The 21447-nt window shown below is 44.9% G+C and overlaps 1 protein-coding gene across 1 annotated transcript in view; it reads right to left on the bottom strand.

Moving 5' to 3' along the window:
- Positions 1-1142: 1142 nt before the first annotated feature.
- Positions 1143-21447, bottom strand: part of jag1b (jagged canonical Notch ligand 1b) — a 28310-nt gene continuing 8005 nt past the window's right edge. Inside the window, exons 4-26 of the mRNA XM_034899079.1 lie at positions 18982-19233; positions 18451-18511; positions 15242-15372; positions 15032-15151; positions 13217-13330; positions 13010-13123; positions 12693-12806; positions 12221-12267; positions 11583-11756; positions 10987-11137; positions 9864-10028; positions 9615-9728; positions 9374-9487; positions 9100-9213; positions 8550-8666; positions 7828-7855; positions 7364-7449; positions 6636-6749; positions 6438-6547; positions 4598-4837; positions 3833-3964; positions 3431-3572; positions 1143-2849 (exon numbers count right to left, since the gene is read on the bottom strand). Of these exons, the coding sequence (XP_034754970.1) occupies positions 2374-2849; positions 3431-3572; positions 3833-3964; positions 4598-4837; positions 6438-6547; positions 6636-6749; positions 7364-7449; positions 7828-7855; positions 8550-8666; positions 9100-9213; positions 9374-9487; positions 9615-9728; positions 9864-10028; positions 10987-11137; positions 11583-11756; positions 12221-12267; positions 12693-12806; positions 13010-13123; positions 13217-13330; positions 15032-15151; positions 15242-15372; positions 18451-18511; positions 18982-19233 (3230 nt within the window). The 3' untranslated portion in view covers positions 1143-2373. The remainder of the gene's footprint in view (positions 2850-3430; positions 3573-3832; positions 3965-4597; positions 4838-6437; positions 6548-6635; positions 6750-7363; positions 7450-7827; positions 7856-8549; positions 8667-9099; positions 9214-9373; positions 9488-9614; positions 9729-9863; positions 10029-10986; positions 11138-11582; positions 11757-12220; positions 12268-12692; positions 12807-13009; positions 13124-13216; positions 13331-15031; positions 15152-15241; positions 15373-18450; positions 18512-18981; positions 19234-21447) is intronic.

Here is a 21447-nt window from a genome sequence, read left to right as displayed (position 1 = left end):
TTTGGGAGTAGCAGGACGTCTACAGTATCACAGGTTAAAATGTAGCTGCTGTTGTCGCCCCAACACTCGACAGGGCTGCTGGGCCAGGGCCAGTTGGGTGATCCAGAGAGCAAAGGGCAACTAGCGGCCAACAGTCACTCAAACCCCCATGTCAAGCCTAAGATGTTCCACTTGATGACATAATGTTGCCTGACTACATTACTCCTGATTTCTTTTTATTGGACTGGAAAGACATTTTATAATCTAAATAAATTTGTTTTTTCTCAATCTTTGTGGAAATATGCAAATAAATTAATCTTCTGGAGCAGCCAGCATGAAACGGCATGTAGATCAATTTTTTTTCCTCCCACAGTCTGGGCGTTGACGCTTATGGCAACTTGACAGTGACGGTCTGTCCAACAGTGATGTTACTAATAAACCTGCTTTTCTGCATTAGCGGGTGTAACCTGAGATGAGTCACTCGCAGGAGCCAATTCTGTCCTTATCAAGACTGAAACAACACGGTGGATTAGTGGACTTGACCCTACTGTTAAGTCCCTGTATGGTTTAAGGTCAATCTAAAGAGGTGTTGATAATCTCTCACTTGGGATTTAATCCTTTTAAACAGATTCTGCAGAGGAGTAAATCTTAAAATCAGTTTCTCTACAACATAGGCTTCAGAGGCCTGCTAGTTTTAAAAGGGCCTGCTACTTTAAGCAGACGAACAAGGGCAATACTGTCTGAGAATCATGGGGAGCAAAAGTATTTTTGTCCCCAGTATTGACTTAAGTCGAGGATGGCTTTCTACAACGTAATTAGCTGTAAACATTTGGACAGAGATCTTGCTCAAGACTACGATGCCGCTCCGGCAGCGCTTCCCAAGCCAGCTGCATGAGAAACCTTTATACGCTCCGACATGTTTGGCACGATGCATCACAGAATGACTCTTTACTCGCACTCCAGAACAAAGACAACTTTAATTCTCTTTTCATACAAAATATTTAATAAATATGACTTTCAAAAATATATTGCCAGATCAACACATAATTCAAGTTCATAACACAAAGTCAAAAATAGAACAAAAATGTTGCCATGATCTCAAAGGGTTAACAAATGAGATAAAACATGTTTGTCTTTAAGAGCCTCATTAAAAAAAAAACAAAAAAAAAACTAATTTGCACAGAAACAAATGCAGGCACTCGCAGAGCAAGGCAGTGGATTTTACCGGATTCTTCAGTGTTCCCATTGCCCCTCTACTGTTCAAGTATTCATGGTATAGCCTAAGATATTACGCTGACTAAAGCAGATGGGATTACTTGCGTGTCATATTGATGCAACTTGCCTTGCAAGTTGTTGGATTTTGACCGCCTTTGAACTATGTCAATGGGTGAACTGAAGCTGCTGAAGGATTTTTGTTCCCTTAAAGTATTTATCCATTAGTGGCAAGCAATATGTCTGCCACCATGTCCATCCCTCGCAGCAGCCTTGATCCTGTTTGTTTTCTTAACCTCACTTGCCTTCAATGAAGGTCCTGGCAACAAGTAATGAAATGTCTAATGCGTGGTAAAATGAAGAAAAAGAAAAGTATCTCAGGCCAAAATTGCCCATCCTTTGTCTTCTTTGAAATTTGGCTTTTAAAGAATGCGTTGAAAAATTAAGTCATTGAAAGAAATGGTAGGCTTCCACGGCTATCAAAACCTTTAAACTAGACAGAACATATAAATAAAAAGGAATGATATCTTAAGGCTCTTGATTATTAAGTTAATAAATCAAATATACACAATGATTAATAAAAAAATTTACATATCTACATGTTCTAAATTGACATAAATTCTTCATATTGGCAGCAACTGCTGACATTGAACCCTTCCCTCCCTGTCCCCACCCAACCGAAAAAATAAAAATAAATAATAAAGTTGATCTTTTTTTCTCATTTGACAGTTGCTGAAGTCTAAAGCTGAAAAGGCACTTTCTCTAAACGGAACTAGAAAGAATTCAAACAAATACTAAAAAAAAAAAAATTAGCTCTAGCGTTGAACACGTCGAGTAGTTTTAGTCATTGTACAACAATTACACCAGGAGCCCCTTCGATGCGCACACTAAATTAAAAAAACGGAAAAAAGGGAAATGAAATGCAGAGGAGGACACTTTCGCAACTAGTCCTACAGTGAAATGTATATCAGTGCCTTGCGTTTCCAGCCAAACAAAGCAACTGTCACTGCCAGTGTAAGCCAGCTTGTCAAAACTTAAATTAACACGGGGAATATCTGAAAATACTGTGGGGTCACCACTGACACGACAGTTTGCTAACTACACATGCCAAAGCTCCCCCGTCTCACCCACCACCGGGGTGTGAAGGCGTAAGTCTTGGTTGCACAGCAACACAGCTGTCTGCTATACAATGTAGTCCATTCTGTTTATGCTGTTTGCTGTCTCCAAGTCTCTGTTGTCCTGTTTATTAGTCCAATTAGGGTGTTTGGATGTGGAGTTGGGATTGCAGATGGGCGTCTTCTCGTCCCTCTCCACCAGTGTGTATGCTGGCTGTTTGGCAAAGCGGCCCTTCTGTAAGTGCCTCTCCTTGTCTTCGTCATCCCCCTCGGGATGATTTGTCCTTATTTTGGCAATGATGGAGTTCTTGTTTTCGTAGTCTTTGATGGCCACCGTGAGGCCCACGTGCTTCTCTATAGGGTTCTTGATCTGGTTAAGCTGCTCCCGCACGTTGTTGGTTGTGTTGTCCTCGGAGCCGGCGGCCGTCGTCCCGTTGTGGTTGCTCTGTTTCCGCCGGCGGCGCATGCACCACAGAAAAATGGAGACCAGTACAAGGACCCAGATGACGATGAAGATGGAGCTAAGGAGGGGCACCAGGTAGTCTGGCGGAAGAAAACAAGGCAAACAGGTCAAAGAGATGCAACAAATTTAGAAGTTAAAAGCAGTAAGTCCCAGTTAAACAATGCACAAAAACGTTCGATTATATTACTATGTCAAGCTTCCTAAATTATTAGCATGCTTTTGCCAGTGCAACGTGACCTCTGAGCCCTCGACAAGGGAGGAGGCTGCTTCTATTTGGCCGTGGTGGCAGTCTGCTGTCACTGTGTTGATGAATGGCGGACATGTGCGGGAGTCTGACTACAAGTCCAGCCAGTTGCAGTACGAGCCAATCTAAAGCCACATAGCCAAGCCGCTCTGCTCTTTTCACCCAGGCTAGATTCTTTCTATGCTCCATTAATTGAGATGGCAGACCCGGGTGGCACGAGTTACGCGGTAGGGTTAGTAATAATTTTTCACACATGCACGTTTTTCTTTAGTGCTTGGCGTTGCTGTCATATTCAGGGCTTGGCTCAATCTAGTCTTCTAAAAAAAAAAAAAAAAAAAACCAAATCCTCCCACCGTCTGTGTTTGCACGTCTGGGAAAAAGCACAGGCAACAACAAGAGTTTGGAGGCGGTTCATACCAGTTTTGCTGGGGCTTGGCACGCGCACTTCTGCGATGGCGGTGATGATGGTGTTGTTCCCGTTGCGTTTGCTAACCAGGTCGATTATCCTGTCTGTGATCTCTTTAATGGGGCTTCGGTCCAAACGATGGTCCTCCGTGGACTAGAAGTAAAGAAGAAAAAAACTGAGGTTTGAAATCTGTCTGTTAAGTTCCATCTCGTCTGCTATTAATCGTGTTTACATGCTGTCTACTGATGACACAAAACAACCAAGCCTAAATCCACCACATTCCCCATTAGAACATGTCTTAATGCTGCTAAGAATGTACGCTGCAGGCTATAAATCAAAGAGGATTTTTTTGAGTATGCATTCATAGAGGGAGACAAACATATGACAAACTAGGAGTAGGAGGAGGCACTTACGATGCAGACGTGGATTTCGTTGCTGGCTGAGAATGAGGGGTCACAGGTTATGGACACAGAATGCTCCAAGGAGAAATTCTTCACTACATACAAGCGCCTCAGCTGCTTACACACATCCTCCACAGTCAAGCTCTGGAAAAAAAGAAGAAGAAAAGAAGCAAATGTTAATGCACATGGAAAAAATATATGCCAATCAAGAAGAAAAAGGGAGCACTAGACCTCTGGGCCTGCTTTTTGGCAGCAGGTTCAACATGCTATCGGGTTGGGATCCACCTCATTTAGATTAAAGACCGCAGGCTCAAATGCTTGTCACTATCTGCTGTCATGCTTGTTAGGCAACTGGCGAGGGATGAGCCTATGTGGTGACAGAGTCGCCAGTGGTTCTGTTTAGCTCAAATCCATGTGATCCTGAAATTAATCTCGCAGTGTGGTCGGGTTAAGAAGGGACTGGCATGGAGTTGGGAATGCCTGATTCTCAGGAACACCAAAACTTGGATACAGTCAACAGAGAACAGGGAGAGAGCTGAGAAAATATCCCCACATTCTTTCTTCCTGGAACACATTTGAATACATGACTGAATTGTTCAGGAGTCTTAGAATAAAAGTCCTTTTGCCCAGGAGAGGTGGTTGAGCATTTCTGAAAACCTGATCTTTCTCACTTTGCTGCTTCCATTCATCTAAGAGTGCTGTTGGGGGAGAGGCATGACAAATGACCCCAAAACCCTTTAATTCAATCTCTCCCTCCCGGGTGTCTAGGTAACTCACTGGAGGCATGGTCTCCTTGTTGAAGGTGAAGGTGATGTTGGCGCAGCTGTTGTCCTGGTAACTGGAGCTGGGGTGGCATTTGGTGGGACGCGGGGGAGGGTTGGAGCGCCAGCACTCTCCAAAGCCGAGGCAGGGCTTCACAAAGCAGTGGCCCTCCCTGATGGGGATGCAGCTCTGGCCTGAGGGACACCCGCCTCGGCCTTTGGCACCCATGTGGCATGATGTAGGGCCACACCACATCTGGAGAGAAAAACATAACAGAGGGGCAATGTTAGATAATGTCACAGATTGTTTTTATTTTTAAACAAACAAGTATAAAGAGAACTAGGGCTCAGGAAGATTTGTCAACTTATCACTTTGGTCCTAACTGTAATATCTCAAAAACTACTGAACAACAGAAATTGCAACACCCAGCCCTGCACCAAACTGTAAACTGAGTGGAAAAAAAAAAAACATAATCAACGGCACCAGTTTTTCCCATTCAAGGATAATAGGGGCTCTGTGAAGATTGCATGTCAAGGGATATGCTCCTGTGATCCGCATGAAACACATGAGCTACTGTCAGCAAAAGTGAGGTAAAACCCACAATGTAACGTGAGCAACCGGTCTAAAAGTTGTAAGTCTTCTGGTAGCTGTGCCCAGAGAAATCTCAATCATTTCCAATCTTGCAGAGACCGAGAGTGGAGGTGTATGTAAGGAGATAACATAGGCCCAGGCTCATTATTGCTAACTAAAATAGCTAATGTAAGTCGAAACTGCCTGCAAGCTTATCCTGTACTGTCCGGTAATAAAAAAAAAAAAAATTTAAAGTCGCATGGTTATGACACAATTGTTAGCTTATTTTTACAGAAATGTCTGCTACAAGGTAATGGAGACTTTTATACATTGTCATGGCTATTTACAAATAAACAATGGACAAATAGAGTCTTTAAACGCGTCAGAAGTAAAGTTATTCACTGTCAAAGTGACGCCAAAATGAATGGCGGGTGATGACATGTTAGCATCAAAATGGCTCCAAAGGAGTTTCTTTTGCGTAGAAATTGTGTTCCCATATCAGACTATGTCCAACATGACGGGGCTGCACGATTCAGAAAATATATCACAATATCAATTTTGATTTTTAGGCTAAAGATTTGATTCAAAAACGGTTCTCAATTAAAAAGAACAATCCACAGTATGTAAATGTAGTTACTTTTCCCATGGGATAGCATACACGCCATTACAAAATAAATCATTTTTTGGAATTCTATGAATCGATTTTGAAACTGTAGATCTTGAATCGCGATACTAATGTGATTCAATTTTTGGCACACCCCTAGCAGCCTGTACTTTACCAGCCTAGATCATTTTTACCCTGTGATGCATTGTCTTCCCGAAGGGAACAGTATCAATGAGGCGCCATTGTTCATCTGGTGGTTAGACAAGCTTGATAATGATAGCACTACTTCAGGCCACTACTGTATATCCCCCAATCTTCACCCAGTGTGACTTTGGCTGGCATCTGACACCTATTTCTAACAGTTCCATTATTTCTTTTTTTTTCTCTCAAAACAAACTGCATCATCTCTGTATAGAATTTGACACTCCCAAGCCAACTCCACCCTTTGACAGTGTTGTTGTGGCCCGACATGGCCCTACCTGAGATCTCAGAATACCGTGAAGTGAGATGCAACTGCCCACGCAACCTTTGAGTATATAACTAATTCAACACCAAATTATTCTCCACAGCTCTCCTTCCATCATTAAAATATGACATTGGGCTTCAAAGCTGTCCAGAGCCATCATAAATGCTTTTCTTACTTTCACATTTCATGTACAGGCAGAGTATTTTTGGACATACCTTTGTGCACACAACTTTCCCATTAGAACAGTGGCAAGTGTTGCAGTCTTCATCCCATTTGAGGCCATCAGGGGTGACGTGTCCATTGACAGAGCAAGGTCTTCTTGTCACTGTGTTAAATACAATCACAGCATTAGGTCAGAGAAAGGTGCATTTGTTATGTAGATTTGTCCACTATAATCTCGTGAGGACTTCTACCTTCTTGACAGTGGGGTCCAGTCCTGTCTTGTGGACACATGCAACGATACCCGTTGATCTCATCCACACAGATGGAGCCAAAGGCACATGGAGAGGACTGGCACTCATTAATATCTGTCACAGAGGAGAAGAGGGAAAGGTAAGAAATGGCTCATTTTTCAGAATAAAGAGCAAAGCCAGACAGCGCACAAACATTGGGTTAAGTAGTTGGCACACAAATCTACTTCCTAAGCTAAATTCAAAGGAAGTTGTGTGCCATTTGAACAGTACATACGCATGCACACCAGTTAATTAAAAAAAACAAGCAAACATGCTTTAAATCATTCCTGGATGGTTTCTTTTTTTGCCCCATAAAGCTTTATTAAAGGCAGCATCATTAGCAGGTATGCAGGAGCTAAAGGCTGGACTTAGCAGAACAAAGGGTTTGCAATGGGAAAGAATGTGGCCATCTGAAAGCCTTTAAGAGGGAAAACAATCTGTGTAATCAGTGTCAGAGCATGGCTGATTAGCTGTTGGCCTGCTAAGCCGGTTTTCCCCCGGGGACGGCAGCAGGGCCCGCTGGAGTGACACTGAAATGGCTCGGCCTGGCCTGCAGCCCAATGCACAGATAATTGGCCGGCTAGACCCTTCATTTGCAGCGACTGCGATGGTCCTGCAACCTGGGACCTGCTCTAACTTATGGCTCAAACGGGGATCAGTGAGAAGTGGGAGGCAAGGCTAATACTCACTGATCCGACAGTCTGGACCAGCGAAGCCTGGGGCGCACTCGCAGCGGTACCAGTTGTCCCCGTCAACACAGGTTCCACTGTTATAGCTGCAAGGGAAAAAAAGGGTGAGACTTCAGCTTGTATATCAGGCTCGTTTTACACACTGACATCTATTTAAGCTTTAATACTCAGCTACAATCATTTCTCAAAAGGTAATTATGGCAATCAGACTTGTTCTTTTTTTTGACAAGTGTAAATGCATATGGGAGTGAGCGCCAGTGGTATGTGGCTTAATAAGACTTGTGCCTGGGAATTCACAAAAGCTTTAGCTGATTGCATCCCAGGAATGACAGTGAAGGGTGTATGCCTGGTTCTCAGCATTGAGACGGTGAGAGAGAATGCCTGCAGGTGAGAAACTACGATACAGGAGGAGCACCCTGTTTACATCTGTCTAAATCTAGAGGAAATGTTTGGCTTCCACCTACCATGGGTGGGGACTGCAGTCGTTGGTATCTAAGAGACAAAAAAAATAGAAAAAGGGAGGGGAAGAGAGAGACAGACAGTAGTGAGTGTTATATATTTTTTCTCTCCAATGTATGAGTGTTTTGTGCACATGACTGCACACGCAAGCTCAGACGTGCTCATGGCTAAGGTGTGTTGTGCCGGTTGGGCCTGGACTCTGCACCGTCTGATTTTCTGCCAACAATCGATCTCCCCCACACCCCCCCACCGCCGACAAACTGTCCACACCCAGATTCCCACCCCGACAGTTTCTCCCTCGCTTGCAAAAGAAGAGGAAATGTATGTTTTGGGGTACATGCATACATAGGCAGAGATCCCAGGGAAATGGAGCAAGGCTGTAGAACGAGCCGACATGTCACTGTTTGGACAGGAATAGAACGATGAGAGGGGAAAGACGGGTGTGTTGGGGGAGGAGGAGGGGGAGAAACATCTGTCTCCACTTTCCCCAGCCCCTTTTTCCCCCTCTTCTTTCTCCTCTCATGGCTGGCAGCAGCCGAGGTTGAGAGGAAAGAGATAAAATCTATATATAAAAAAAAAAAGGTACAGACCAAGAGGGAATGGGAGAGTCAGTTTTAATTACATGCATGCAAGACTTCACCGCTGCACTAGGTAGCAGGAGGTTTATCATCATCGTTTAATAGCAATAGCTGTGCCTTATCCCATCTACAACTTAACAAGCACTTACTCTGGGTGCACGTGGGACCCTCCCAGCCTTCCTTGCAGACGCAGGTAAACGACTCGCCAGTCACCACGCAGGTACCTCCATTCTCACACGGGTTTGGCAGACAACTTGAGTTTTTGGCTGAAATAGAGAGAAAGACAAAAATTTTTGTGTCAGTCAGTTTTTCCCCCCCCCCAATCTTTAAAGAGGATTATCAGTCAAATCAGTGCTTATAAACTTTAAAAACTGTCACAGGAGACTGCTGTTGGTTTGGCTTTTTGTTTTCTCTGAGGGAATCTGCATTCCATGACTTTGAAGTGTATTGTCAGTGCAATCAGGGATTTTAAGCGGATATCTGTCAGCACTCAGGGGAGAGGGAGAAGCAGGGAGATGGGAGAAGAGGGAGCGCTGACAGATAGAAGGGATAAAAACTGTTGGACCTCGCTGAACTGACAGATCTGATTAATATCTGAAACAAGACAGAGCTCTCCCACAAAGCAATGTTTTGTGTATGTGTGTGTGTGTGTGTGTGTAAATATATAACATTGAACCAAACAGCGACTGTATGACTCACCTATGTTACACGTCGTACCCTCCCACCCTGGGGAACACTTGCATTGGAACGTGTCACCCTCATCGTGGCAGGTGCCTCCGTTGTTACATGTGGCTTCATCACATTGACTTTCCCCTGGAGAAAGCATTTCAAGTCTTAGTTTCTTAACACACACGGGTTGTTATATAAAGACATAAGCACATACCATGAGCCTGCACAGACAGACTACATGGGCGTGGAGAAGAAGAAGAAGAAGAAGAGAGAAAAAAAAAAAAAAAAAAAAAAAAAGTCTTACGGGAGTGGCACGTTTTTCCCTTCCAGCCATTCTTGCATTCACAGAAGAAATCAGTCACCAGGTCTCGACATGTCCCTCCATTATGACAGGGGTTGGTACTGCAGTCATCGATGTCTGGTGGAGACATTGGACAGAGTGTGATTTACGTGCAGCATATCAAACACATCATCACACTTTGTATGTTGAAACATGGATTGAACAGTCCCATAAGGGAGGTGTGGGTTTGAGCAGTCCTACTCACTGATCTCGCAGTGGTCGCCCTCCCAGCCGTCGCCGCAGATGCACTGGTACACGCTGACTTTGTCGATGCAGGTGCCTCCATTGCGGCATGGGTTACTCTCACAGTCGTTGATATCTGATTGTTTTTTGTTTTGTTAAGTGGAAGAAAAGAAAAATGTGAGTTTGAGAGTGCTCTTGCAGAGGCCTATCTGATATAACAAGATCAGTTGTGCCTAGTATTCTGTATTGCGTGTGTGGAGTCTGGTCGTACTCTCGTGGCAGTAGGTGCCTCTGAAGCCCTCCTGGCACTCGCAGCTGAACTGGCCCCCAGCCTGGCTCCGGCAGCGGCCGTGAGGTCCACACACATTTGACGAAATATAGCGCTCTCCTCCCGGTGTGCTGTTGGACGCCACGGAAACTGTGCAGCTGTCAATCACTGTGGAGAGGAGAGACCGTTAACACAGTCAAACAACTGACAAACCTTGGTTTAAACAAACATTTGCTCCAATGTGGTGTGTGTCTTCTAAGTGATAATAAAACATGGAAATTTAGAGTATTGCTGACATTCAGATGAGAAAAACAGCTTCCTACATAAAAAAATGAGGGGGAGAGCCAAAAAGTGTCAAAGAGAATGGAAGAGATTAAGAAAGATCTATACAATGTACAGGCCTTTACTGATGACAAAAAACACCATCCCCTAAGAAAAACCATATCAGTGTAAGAATGTGAAAAGAAAAAATGATGGAAGAAACATCGATAAGCGGTTATGCTTTCATAAGCAATTCATGGTGATCTTTTTCACTCTGCACTAAAATCCCTTCCTTTCCCCCTGTCTGATCAGGTTAGGAGAACAGGGTAACTTTTCTCCCTGTAATCACTTAATTCTTGCCAAGAGCAGAGAGAATCTCACCGTCTGTTGGTCCACTCACTTAATCACACACACACACACACACACACACACACACACACACAAAATGTGCACAGTTGTTGAGGGGGGAAAAGAAGAGGTAGCCCACCAAGTCATTACCAAGAACACACACAGTGCTATCAGCCTTTTGCCAGATTTTCAGGGAACTCAGAGGAGAGGAGAATTATTGGAAAAGCTTCGCTGAGGAGATGGAGGGGGGCGTTCATTAAGGGAGCTACACTCAAGAAAAAAGAAGGAAAAAAAAAGACTCCTGCTCACCTTGGCCAAGAAACTTCAGCACACAAAAAACTAAAATATAGAGATTGCCCTCATGGGAAGAATGTGGGCAACGTGTTCATGCAAATGGCAAAGACCTGATCTTATTCAGCATTTTACTACAGCATGCTATGCAGATCACCTCACAGCAATGTCCTGTAAAAAGACAGAGTGAAAAGCTTAAGGCTGCTGCAGGCAGGAAGAGACGTACCTTTACAAGTGGTGGTGCGACAGTGGTCTTTGAGATGAGAGCAGTTTTTGCCCTCGTAGTCCTCTGAGCAAGCGCAGTAGTAGTCTGTGGCCAGGTTGAAGCAGGGCGCTCCATTCTGACACGGGTTGGGGGAGCAGTAATCGATATCCAGCTAGGGCAGAAAGGTATTGAATAGAGAGCGGTGAACCTGATAGCCGACATGGTTTCTGCTACACTGAAAGGAGCAAAACCCACAGCATCCTCCCTACAGGCTGTGCCAGGAAACAACACACGCACAGCACTTGGAGGAAAGGGGAAAAACAAGGCAGAGACATAGGAGCCGTCCTCCGAGTCTGGGCTTCAGCACTGAGGAATGTATCCCGCTGTAGCCAGGAGCAGCTTCAACAAAGCACTCCCTTTTAAAAAGAAGGACTGTGGAACAACAGCCATTTAAGGAGGGTGGGGCAGGAAAACTTTACAACGAACCCAAAGATACAGCAATGCTGAAAGAGGGGGCTGGGGGGTGGGCAAGGGCTTAAGATGCTTAATCATAGCAGAGGGGATGCACGCACGTATGCTTAATTTTGTTCATGGTAGTGGTGGGAGTAGTGTCTCACCTGGCAGAGATTTCCTGAAAACCCAGCCAGACACAGGCACTGGAAGCCATTAACTTCGTCCTGACAGCGGCCGCCATTCAGGCACGGTGAGCTCGCACACTCGTCGATGTCTCTCTCACAATGCTCGCCGGCAAAGCCAGGGGGACACACGCAACGATAGCCATTTACTAAGTCCTGAGAGAAAGAGAGGGACAGACCAAAACCAGGGTTAACCTCATGCAGCCAAAACCTTGATTTTCTGCTTTGAAAGGGTGGGGTCCAAACAATAGCTGTCAAACCAGAGAACAGAGTGAAGAGCGAGACTGAGACGGGGGGTGCAACTTTGGAAGGACATTATCACAGCTCAACAATTATTACAACATTTTCCTGGCACGGGGTCAACACAATAATGTTTATGGTAATTCAATCTAGTGTGGTCAAGGAACTTGTGTGTCCCTCCCTTCGAAACCCCTCTGAACCCACTCCCCTCAGATTTGATTTCAGAGAGGAATTCCACTGTCAGTTTGGAGAGAACAGTTTACAGCAGCTATTTATACAACCAATGTAAATGTCTCGGTCTTCAACAAAAAGACACAATAAAACAAACAAACAAGCTGGCAAAGCCAGATAAAGCGAGATGTTTTTGACCCGACACGTACCTTACACGTTCCCCCATTCTGGCACTGGTCCTTGCAGTCGTTTATATCTGGACGGGAAAACAATAATGTGGATTTAATCTCAACAGATTGAATAGTCTGTCTTTCAAAACAAGCCTGTGCTTTATGTTCCCCATAATAGGGGCCTTTAAGAATCATAGTCAGAGCTAGAGAGCTGGATTACGTGGCTGCAGAATCAGTGCAACACACGAATATTGAGCAACCCTGTCTGCTGCCAAGTGAACCTAGTCCTGGGATTGTCACAGCTGCCTTGGCCACACACAGGGCTGCTAATGATACGGCAGATTATTTTACACTGCAAGAAAAGGGCTGCACATGTCCAACTGTTTGCTTTCATATTACAGCTTTTATTCAGCCTGTACTGAATTAAGAGAACTGAATAAATACATAAAAAAGAGGAGGAGCTGGATAGGTGTCTCCACTCCACAACTGTAGCTGACAGCCTTCAACTCACTAATGTCGCAGTTCTGCCCCATCCAACCGGGGACGCACTCGCAGAAGTATCCACCAATCAGGTTGCGGCATGAGTTGGCATTGACACAAGGCTTGCTCTCGCATTCGTTGGCATCTAGAGAGAGAGAGAGAGAGAGAGAGAGAGAGAGAGAGAGAGAGAGAGAGAGAGAGAGAGAGAGAGAGAGAGAGAGAGAGAGAGAGAGAGAGAGAGAGAGAGAGAGAGAGAGAGAGAGAGAGAGAGAAGGGATTAGAGGCATTTGCATGTGCAGTTGACAGGCGTGACGTGGTGGAAAGAGGAAGAAAGGCCGTGTGGCTCACCTATCAGACATGTCTTCCCCGTCCACTGTGAAGGACAGTGACACTTGAAACCGTTGACTATATCCTGGCAGGTTCCACCGTGATTGCAGGGGTTTGGAGCGCAGTCGTCAACATCTAAGCAGAAGAAGTCAAGCCTGGGTTTTCAACATGATCTTTTCTATTAGGAGTACTGACATTTAATGGGTAAAAGGTAGAGTGCAATCTCACTGATAGTGCAGGAGGGGCCGCTCCAGCCTGGCGCACACTGACATTCGTAGCCTTGACTGGTTTCTGAACAGCTCCCTCCATTAGAGCATGGATTGGACAGACAAGCATGTTCGGCTAGAAAGAGAAAGAATGTTTTTGCAAACATGTCACACAGTGTGAATCACTTTTAAAAAAAGGAAAAAATACACTCCTTTTCATTTTTTGAATTGATGACACTTATTTTGTGATTTTACCCTTTTGGCAGATCTAAATCTATATTGTTTTTTCTGCTATTGTAGCTGAGATCAGAATATTTTACTGTGACATCATGTCATCTACATTTGACCTATTATTCACAAGAAACACAAATCACATGCAAAAAAGCATTTCAGCTTCAAACTCTCGTTCCTTTAAAAAAAACAAAAAAACACTCCTCTGCCCGAGACCTGTCAGCAGAACATACCCAGGGGTCAACTTCCCTCACCCATAACCCCTCCCATGTCCCAAAAGCCCGCTCAAAATCCCCCCATCTCACTCTCATTACCCGCCCAGCAGACCACACCCACCAGGAAATCATCTTTCATGCTAAGTTGACCTGACCAACGCACCGTGACTTTCCTCTGACTCCCCGCCATTCTTCCTCTGTGAGGCGGCCCAAGATGAGATACTGGCGGGAGGGCAAGCGGCAGAGGGGGGAGCTCTAGCCTGGAGTTGCTCCTTTATGGACGAGTTAAGGATGAGTTGTTCCCAAATGAATCAAAAATGAATGATTCACTCTGGGAATAACTAGGTGGTTGGAGGTGATCAGTGGACGGCGGCTATGGTATGCCTTGGGGAAGAGGGAGGAAGAGGATGAAGCGCTGCACCCCGGGGCCTCCGTGTTACAATAGCCTAACGTATCCCCTGATCGACGGACCTCCTGTTACGAAGGGCACAGTTTCGTAACATCACTGCAGTTAAGCTGTCAGCACCCCGTGAGGCTCAGATTTAATGAGGAAGAAACCATCATCTCCATGGTAAGTGTTCACAGAAGCTGAACCTTAGCACCACACCCATCTGTCTCAAGTGCCTGAGGAGCAGAGGGATGACCGGCCCCTGAACATCAAACTGGTGGATTACCTGACTTGGGGGCCACTCACGCTGAAGTGGAAACAAGATTATTGCCAAGTTACCACCTCCTCTGATTACAAACTCAAGTCACCTCTGACCTTTTTTCTGTAAGCTCAGAAAGACAAGAACCTACCCACTTACTATAATTAATTTTAGGTTCCAAATGTAGACTGTCTTGTAAATTAAAAAGAAAACACATAAAAAAGGTTTTAGGGAATCTTGAAGCCTCTATTTTTGTTCGCCAAAAAATGTTAAAAATAAGATTTAGCCAGAGCAATATGACTTCCTTCATTCACTCACTAAAGATGTAAGTAGCTTTAAACTGGGCTTTCACAAAGTTGAGGACTTGCAAAAGATTAAATAAAGATTGGTCAAAAACAAAAACGGCAGCAGACAAGATATTCAGACTTGTATTCCCACTTACAAGTCAACAGCTACAGAGACCGGTTCCTACATTTCCCATAATGCAACATGACAGCATTTATTGTTAGATCCTCCACACCTGGTTTTCCACACCTTTCCAACACCACAACCCCAGTTCATAATGGTATAAATGTAAAGTTATGAGCTCAATCCAAGATTATTTTCTCAGACCTTAGAAAGCTTCCAACAGGGCTGACTAGTACTCATGACGAGTACACTTTATCAGTGGAGCGCACCTTAAAAGCTTGCAAGTAATAACAAAGAAAGCTATAGATTATCTTGCAGAAGGTTACGGACACTCACCTCTCTCACAGTTGCCACCAGAGTAGCCCTCAGCACAGGTACACTGGTACTTGTCAGGCCCTGTGTTGATACATGTCCCTCCATTCAGGCATGGCTGGTGAGTACCACAATAGTTCAGGTCTGGAAAAGAATTGTTTTATACAGCTTTAGCTAGTTTTGACACAACACAAGGTACTCCTACAGCAACTGAAATTAGACATGGGAACGAACCTTTATCGCAAAGGTGGCCGCCCCAGTTGGTGTCGCACAGGCACTGCCAGGGCTCTCCACAGGTGCCATGTACACAGCCAGGGTGGGGGATACACTTGTCACAGTACTGGCCCTGCCAGCCATACAGACACCTGCAAGATACAGAAAGCCATGCCGTCAGCCTCAGATGTGGAACATAAAATAAAAAATCAGCCCAAATATACACACCCACATGCCACAGTGACACATGCAGAACATTCAAGGAAATTCACCACAATCACAGCAAGATAAGATAATCCCTGAGGTATCTGAAAATGATAACATCTTAAATCTTTTGTTTATTCCGAATTCCTTCACAAGCATTAATCTGAATTTAATTACTACACCTTAGCGTGTCCAGCGTGGAGCTGCACAAATAAAACAAAGAGCCACTATTCTAGCCCTCAACACTGGGCTGCGTCTTAAAACCCCCACAAATAAACCTTAAGTAGCAGGGTGTTTATGCAACAGCTTTTAAACAATACTTGCAGACCGGGAAACAGAGGACTTTTTAGCATTTTACCAAACAGAAAACAACAAAACACTAAATTACAGTTCCAATGGGACCGTTAGCACAGCTAACATTAGCATGCGGCCAGACGCTCCCTTTAACAACACTCTGCCTGTGGCTTGGCAGCAGAGACATCCTTGCAGAGAGGAGTGTTCGGCTGTTACAGTTCTGCTCATCCTGGTTCCCATGAGTCAGGAGGCAGGCTTGTGCCCCAAGGACGAGGAGGGGAACACAGCTTGCTGACCACTGAGATGTCCAGGTCCATAATTACACCAATAATGCTGCCCCTTTTCTTCCAGGGCTCTATAATTAAGACTGAAATCCAGCTTGACTGATAAGTCTGCGCCTCAAAAAGGTGGAGAGGTGGTGATACAGTTGCTGCTGTGGAGCCTAGTGACAGGAAATAGTGTCCCTCTGGGGGAGCGGCGCGCTGATTAGCCCCAAGGAATGGACGGGCTGTAAAAATAAACGCGGTGGTTAAGTAAACCTCTGTCTGTGATTAAAGAGGCTATTCTTAAAAGTGTGCTAATCCTCTCCATGAGAAGCAGAGCAGGGCTCCTCAGCAGGATCTCAAATCATTTACAGTTATTACACAGCCAAATTACTTGGGAATGGGACATTAAATTGCGCGCCACAGCTGACGCAGACGCCCAGAAAGATTTCAACCCTAAAAATTAAACCGGACCTCTTTTTAAAATCTGTATGTTGTGGCTCTGTGGTAAATGCTTTTCAAACCATTTTTTCTGCAGTGGCACTATTGGTCCATAGTTGCACTGGTATTACTCTATATCCTTGACGTTCCAGGTCTGGGATTGCTCCGTTGCAAACAGAAATTCTGCCCGAGTTTCAAAATTTAGGCCGGACATCCGTTGCCTTGGGCTTCCTTTTGGTTGGCATTTCAAACTCTGGTTGATTTATGAGGACTATGGTTAACCTCTTTCTCAGATCTCTGCAGGGTAAATCCAGACAGCTAGCTGTCCAATCTGAGTTTTCCATTGCCCGACTAAAACAACTTTTAAAACTTACATGTTCCACCAAAACAAATTCCTTCTGATGCTATTTTGAGGCAGCACCGCAGCTTTTCCCAGTGCTTTTGCGCCGCCCGTGACTATCGTGATTGGTTTAAAGAAATGCCAATAAACCAGAGCATGTTTTCTCCCATCCCGGAGGGCTATGGGGACTCGCCAGACTCTTGTCCACAGCACCGCAGTGGTAGTCTGGCTATCACCAGACCAAACCAAGCTCAATAGTTTTAAGAGGGAGCCTTGGTTTGGGGAGTCTGCTCTGTACTTTCTCTGCAAGAGGTGTGACCAACGGGCATAGTTTAAATGACTCTGCACACAACTGGAAAGTCCTTCAACCAATCAGACCAACAACCCGGGTGACGTAGAAGCAACAACAACGGGTTGCTGTGCTTTGGTGGGCGCTATATTGAATGTAAACAAGAAGGTGCTTGGTCGCTTCTCTATCGTCATCGTGTTAACCCGCCAATAGCGCGCCACGTAGATTAACCAGTTTGGGATTGGTTGCCGCAAAATTGTGAACTGTAGCAGGAGAATGAAATGGGCAGGTTTCCAGACCGAGCTGCAGAGTGAAATCCAATCACCGGCCAAGTGGGCGGGGTTTAACCAGTCCGCTGCAGTGGAGGAAGGTCTGGCAAAGTGAGACTACTAAAAGAAAATCCTATGGAGTGACATCAATCTACTACTGACAGAGGTAGTGACAAGGAGGCTGCAGCCAATGTTGCTAGGTACTGCTGTTGTTTGACATTGCAACTGATACAAGAGAAAACTACTCCCCGACTACAACAGTTGTAGAGCTGGCCTGGAGAGTTTGTTGGCAGAGTGCATATAAACAGAGTTAAACCCAGAGCTTTAAATATGGCCACACCTGTGCAAAGACTAAAGCAATTCAACCTCTTGTTCTGCCGGTGGCCACACAAGCACTTACAAGAAACCTGATGATGTCGAAAGCTTGGGAAACACAACAAAGCTGCGGCAGAATATGAACAAACCTGATGGTCACTGTGCTTGATCTATAGCCAAATCAGACAACTAAGAAAGCAACCAATGGCCGAGCTGTGGGAAGAGTCAGCCAGTGAAGGGCCTCCTCCAGCATGAGGATGAGATACAACTCATACCGCACACAATGCCCCAGCTCTGATATCCATCTGCGCCTGGCTTTTCCTCTGGCTGTGAGCATAAACAGCATTAGGAAGCCATTAGCTACACAAACAATACACTTTAAGGCTCATCCGAATGTTACACACGATTTGTCTGATAACACTTGCCTCATTCGAGGGAAACTTATAGCCTACATTTCCAACAGGGAAGTCTTGGCGGTTGAGCCTCTCCCTTTTCTCAGACTGGCAGCTCCAGTCCAAAGCTGCACAAGAGATTTATAAGCAGCTCAGCCTGCATCTCTGTTAAAGCCCTGGTACTGATAGTCTCTTGGCCAGAAAACAGAGCACATACAGGGAAAGAACCATGCCATGACAGAAGTGGTGCTTTGACACAATCCCTGCATATTGGAATGATCCACACCACAGACTTCTGGCCCCGGTCTACATAATAAGTAAAGACACTTGAACAAACCTGGTTTGACATTTTACATAGTAGAAAAGTAGTGAAATCACTCACAACAGACTAATAAATCATACAGAGCTGCCTCTGTCACTTACTTGCATCCACCTGGCTCCTTACATGATCCATGTTCAGTGCTGCAGCCTTGTCGACATATTGCTAGAGGAGGAAGAAGAACAATCACTGCCTGGTAACTAGATTCAAACCTAGCTCCATTTTTTTTAACATGTTTTAATTGTAGCAGTAAATTATTATAATTACTACCCTCTATGACATTTCAGCCTCCGAGAACAAAGGCTGCTGTTGACAAACAACCAAGTTTGCCCTGCCATATAACACAGTAAAATCTTTAATTAAAAAGCAACTACTGCTCAGGCTGATTTTCTGGCCATATAGGCAATGAGAAGCAAGAAAAGAAAAAAGGATGCAAGAGTTAAGAAACAAAGCCTTCCATTCAATGCAAACAACTCAGCAGACAGTGTATCAGCATGAATCACAGATTACAGCCTGGCTGCTACTTTAAGAAGACTCATTCATAGTCATAAATACTAATCCGACTGTCTCGAGCTGCCGTCCTGATCAGCGTTTCCATCACACATCACTACTTGATGCCATTTCAGCGGGCTCACCTGTGTTGCAGTCAGGTCCGGACCAGCCTTCCAGACAGGTCTTGTTTCCATTGTAGTCGCATGTGTAATGCCCAAAGAACTCATCCCTGGGCCGACAAAACTTGTTGCAGCCAAAGCCGTAGTAGTGCTCATCACAGCTGACCCGGATCTGGTACTCAAACTGGGCTACGGGGCCGTTGTGAGTAAGCTTCTGCCAATGCGGGCTGGGGTTGATCATGCCTGAATGAGAGGCTTTCTCTATCAACTTCCAATCTGCATGTACAACAAAACAAACAAACACATTTTGACACAATCAATATATATATATATATATATATATTAAAAAAAAAATAAGAAGAGACACTTCTTTCCTTAACTATGTTAGTGTTCAAGTGTTTGAGCCAGGGAGAAAATTGTGGAATGCCGCATCCTAAAGTACATTACACATTTGGGAGTTGCAATGTTTTCCGTGATCATACAGTGGTTACCCAAAAATTTGAACACAAATTGCAGAAGATCTCTTAGATAGCAGATTATATGTAATTAAAGCAACTAAAGAGGAAGAAAAGTACATAAGGAAATGCAGAAAAAAAGAAAAGGCTGCCTGTAATGAGCACTCTTAACTGCTTTATTTCTCACGCTCCCTCTCCAACTCTCCCTGGTTGGTTTTCTGATTCTCAGGTTTACAGCTTACTGATCTCAGATGCTGCCTCGTGCATCTGCTCAGGCGAGGACAGAACCGCAGCAACCATAAATGACAACGTTAGGACACAATGTCACAGTCACTGCTGGGGAGTCTGCCAATGTGCCATCAGCGATTTTATTTCGCACATACATTATTGAACTAACAGCATTTTTCATTTATTTATTTAATTTTTAAACACAAGTATTTATCTCTACTGTAGATGGAAAGCAAAGGTCGAGCCTATGTTGTGATTGTGCAACGCCAAAAGGAGACATAAAAACACACAGACCTAGACCCAGAAACAGACTTATTTTCATGTCAAACATGAAGAGGTCACGGCACTGTCAAACGGGCGAGGACTGACCTGGGTGCCAAGGGCTGTAATGAGCTTCACACACACAGAGCAAACACACTCAAACTGAGCAGACAGGCTCAGCCCAGTCTCCAGACACTACACTGTACACATACATACAAGCCCTTAGTATTAGGAACCCTCATTCACCTGCACATATAGCACTCGCTACTTGATATCTAAATCTTCCACCTGGGAGAGAATGAAAAATATGTCAAAGCCATTATTTACTCTGCACACTCACACGAGCATAGGTGGCTGACCGCTGGGTGAATCACTCCCCTGTGTAGTATGATGCAACGCAGTGCAGTGGGGGATGGCCTGCTGTCATTTATTTACTGTGTGTGTGTGTGTGTGTGTGTGTGTGTGTGTGTGTGGGGGGGGGGGGGGGGGGGGGGGGGGGGGGGGGGGGGGGGGGATCACAGTGGCCGGTAACATTTCCCAGTAGTCTGGAATCCAGAGCTCAGTAGTGTGGCATTTCTCTACCAACTGCTGACCTGCAGTGTCAGGAGTAGCACATCCTTACTACCTGCTGCCTGGCTCAGAGCTAAACATAAATCAGACAAGCTTTATAAGGCTTAGAGGGTTCAAGCTTGAGCATCAAATTCAATTTATATTGAGAAACTCTACATTTTAAGCTGTAAAACTCTAAAAGATATTGTTCTTAAACACTGGATATAAACTAATGGAAGTGCTCTGGGGTAGGAATTAAAAAATACTTAAAGTGCATGAAATGTACATAAGTTTAATATTAAAACTTTTAATTGTGATTAGGAATCAGCTGGCATTTACGTATCAGTTAGGATAGTCAAAACATATGAAGCTATCAGAGCTGTGAAATAGCCTAATGGAGCTCAACGGGGCTTAACCAGCATTGACTGTGTACATTCAGGGGGCTTTTCACACCAATGCCCTAATAGCTCTCTGGGGAGCGGCAAATACAGCAGAAAAGACCGAAACCTTGTTGACCTCAAACGGACCTGCATAAACAAGCATGGGATAGGGCCCTCTCTCCCCTGGAATCACCACACTGTTGCCAATCTGACCGTCAACCAGCAGGAATCCTAGCATTGTTAAAAGCAGAAACCAAACCCTGGTGACCAGAATTTCGATCCAGCATGTTATCATTGCGTACATCCCACATTCATGGGAAGAACACCCACAGTCTTTTCGAGCAGTACACTTCCACTCTGACTTGAAGCCGGAGGTAACTTTAACCTACGGGACAGCATAGCTCAAGGGCCTTGGCCCCCCGCGTTGTGACTGCGGGCTAGTTGCAGTGCCGGGCTGGGCGAATAGTGAACTCTGTGTTTCACGCTTCAGTGACAGTGAGACAGTGTGACCCCGACCCTGGCTGGCAGCACCTGCCATCAGTCATCGGCCAAATAAAAACATTTTCATAGGGGGCAGCGTGGCCCCTTCTGTACTCCTCCCCTTGTCTATACCTCGT

This window comes from Etheostoma cragini, chromosome 17 (assembly GCF_013103735.1).
Source record: "Etheostoma cragini isolate CJK2018 chromosome 17, CSU_Ecrag_1.0, whole genome shotgun sequence".
Classification (NCBI taxonomy): domain Eukaryota; kingdom Metazoa; phylum Chordata; class Actinopteri; order Perciformes; family Percidae; genus Etheostoma; species Etheostoma cragini.
This window is presented reverse-complemented; position numbering and strand designations above follow the sequence as displayed.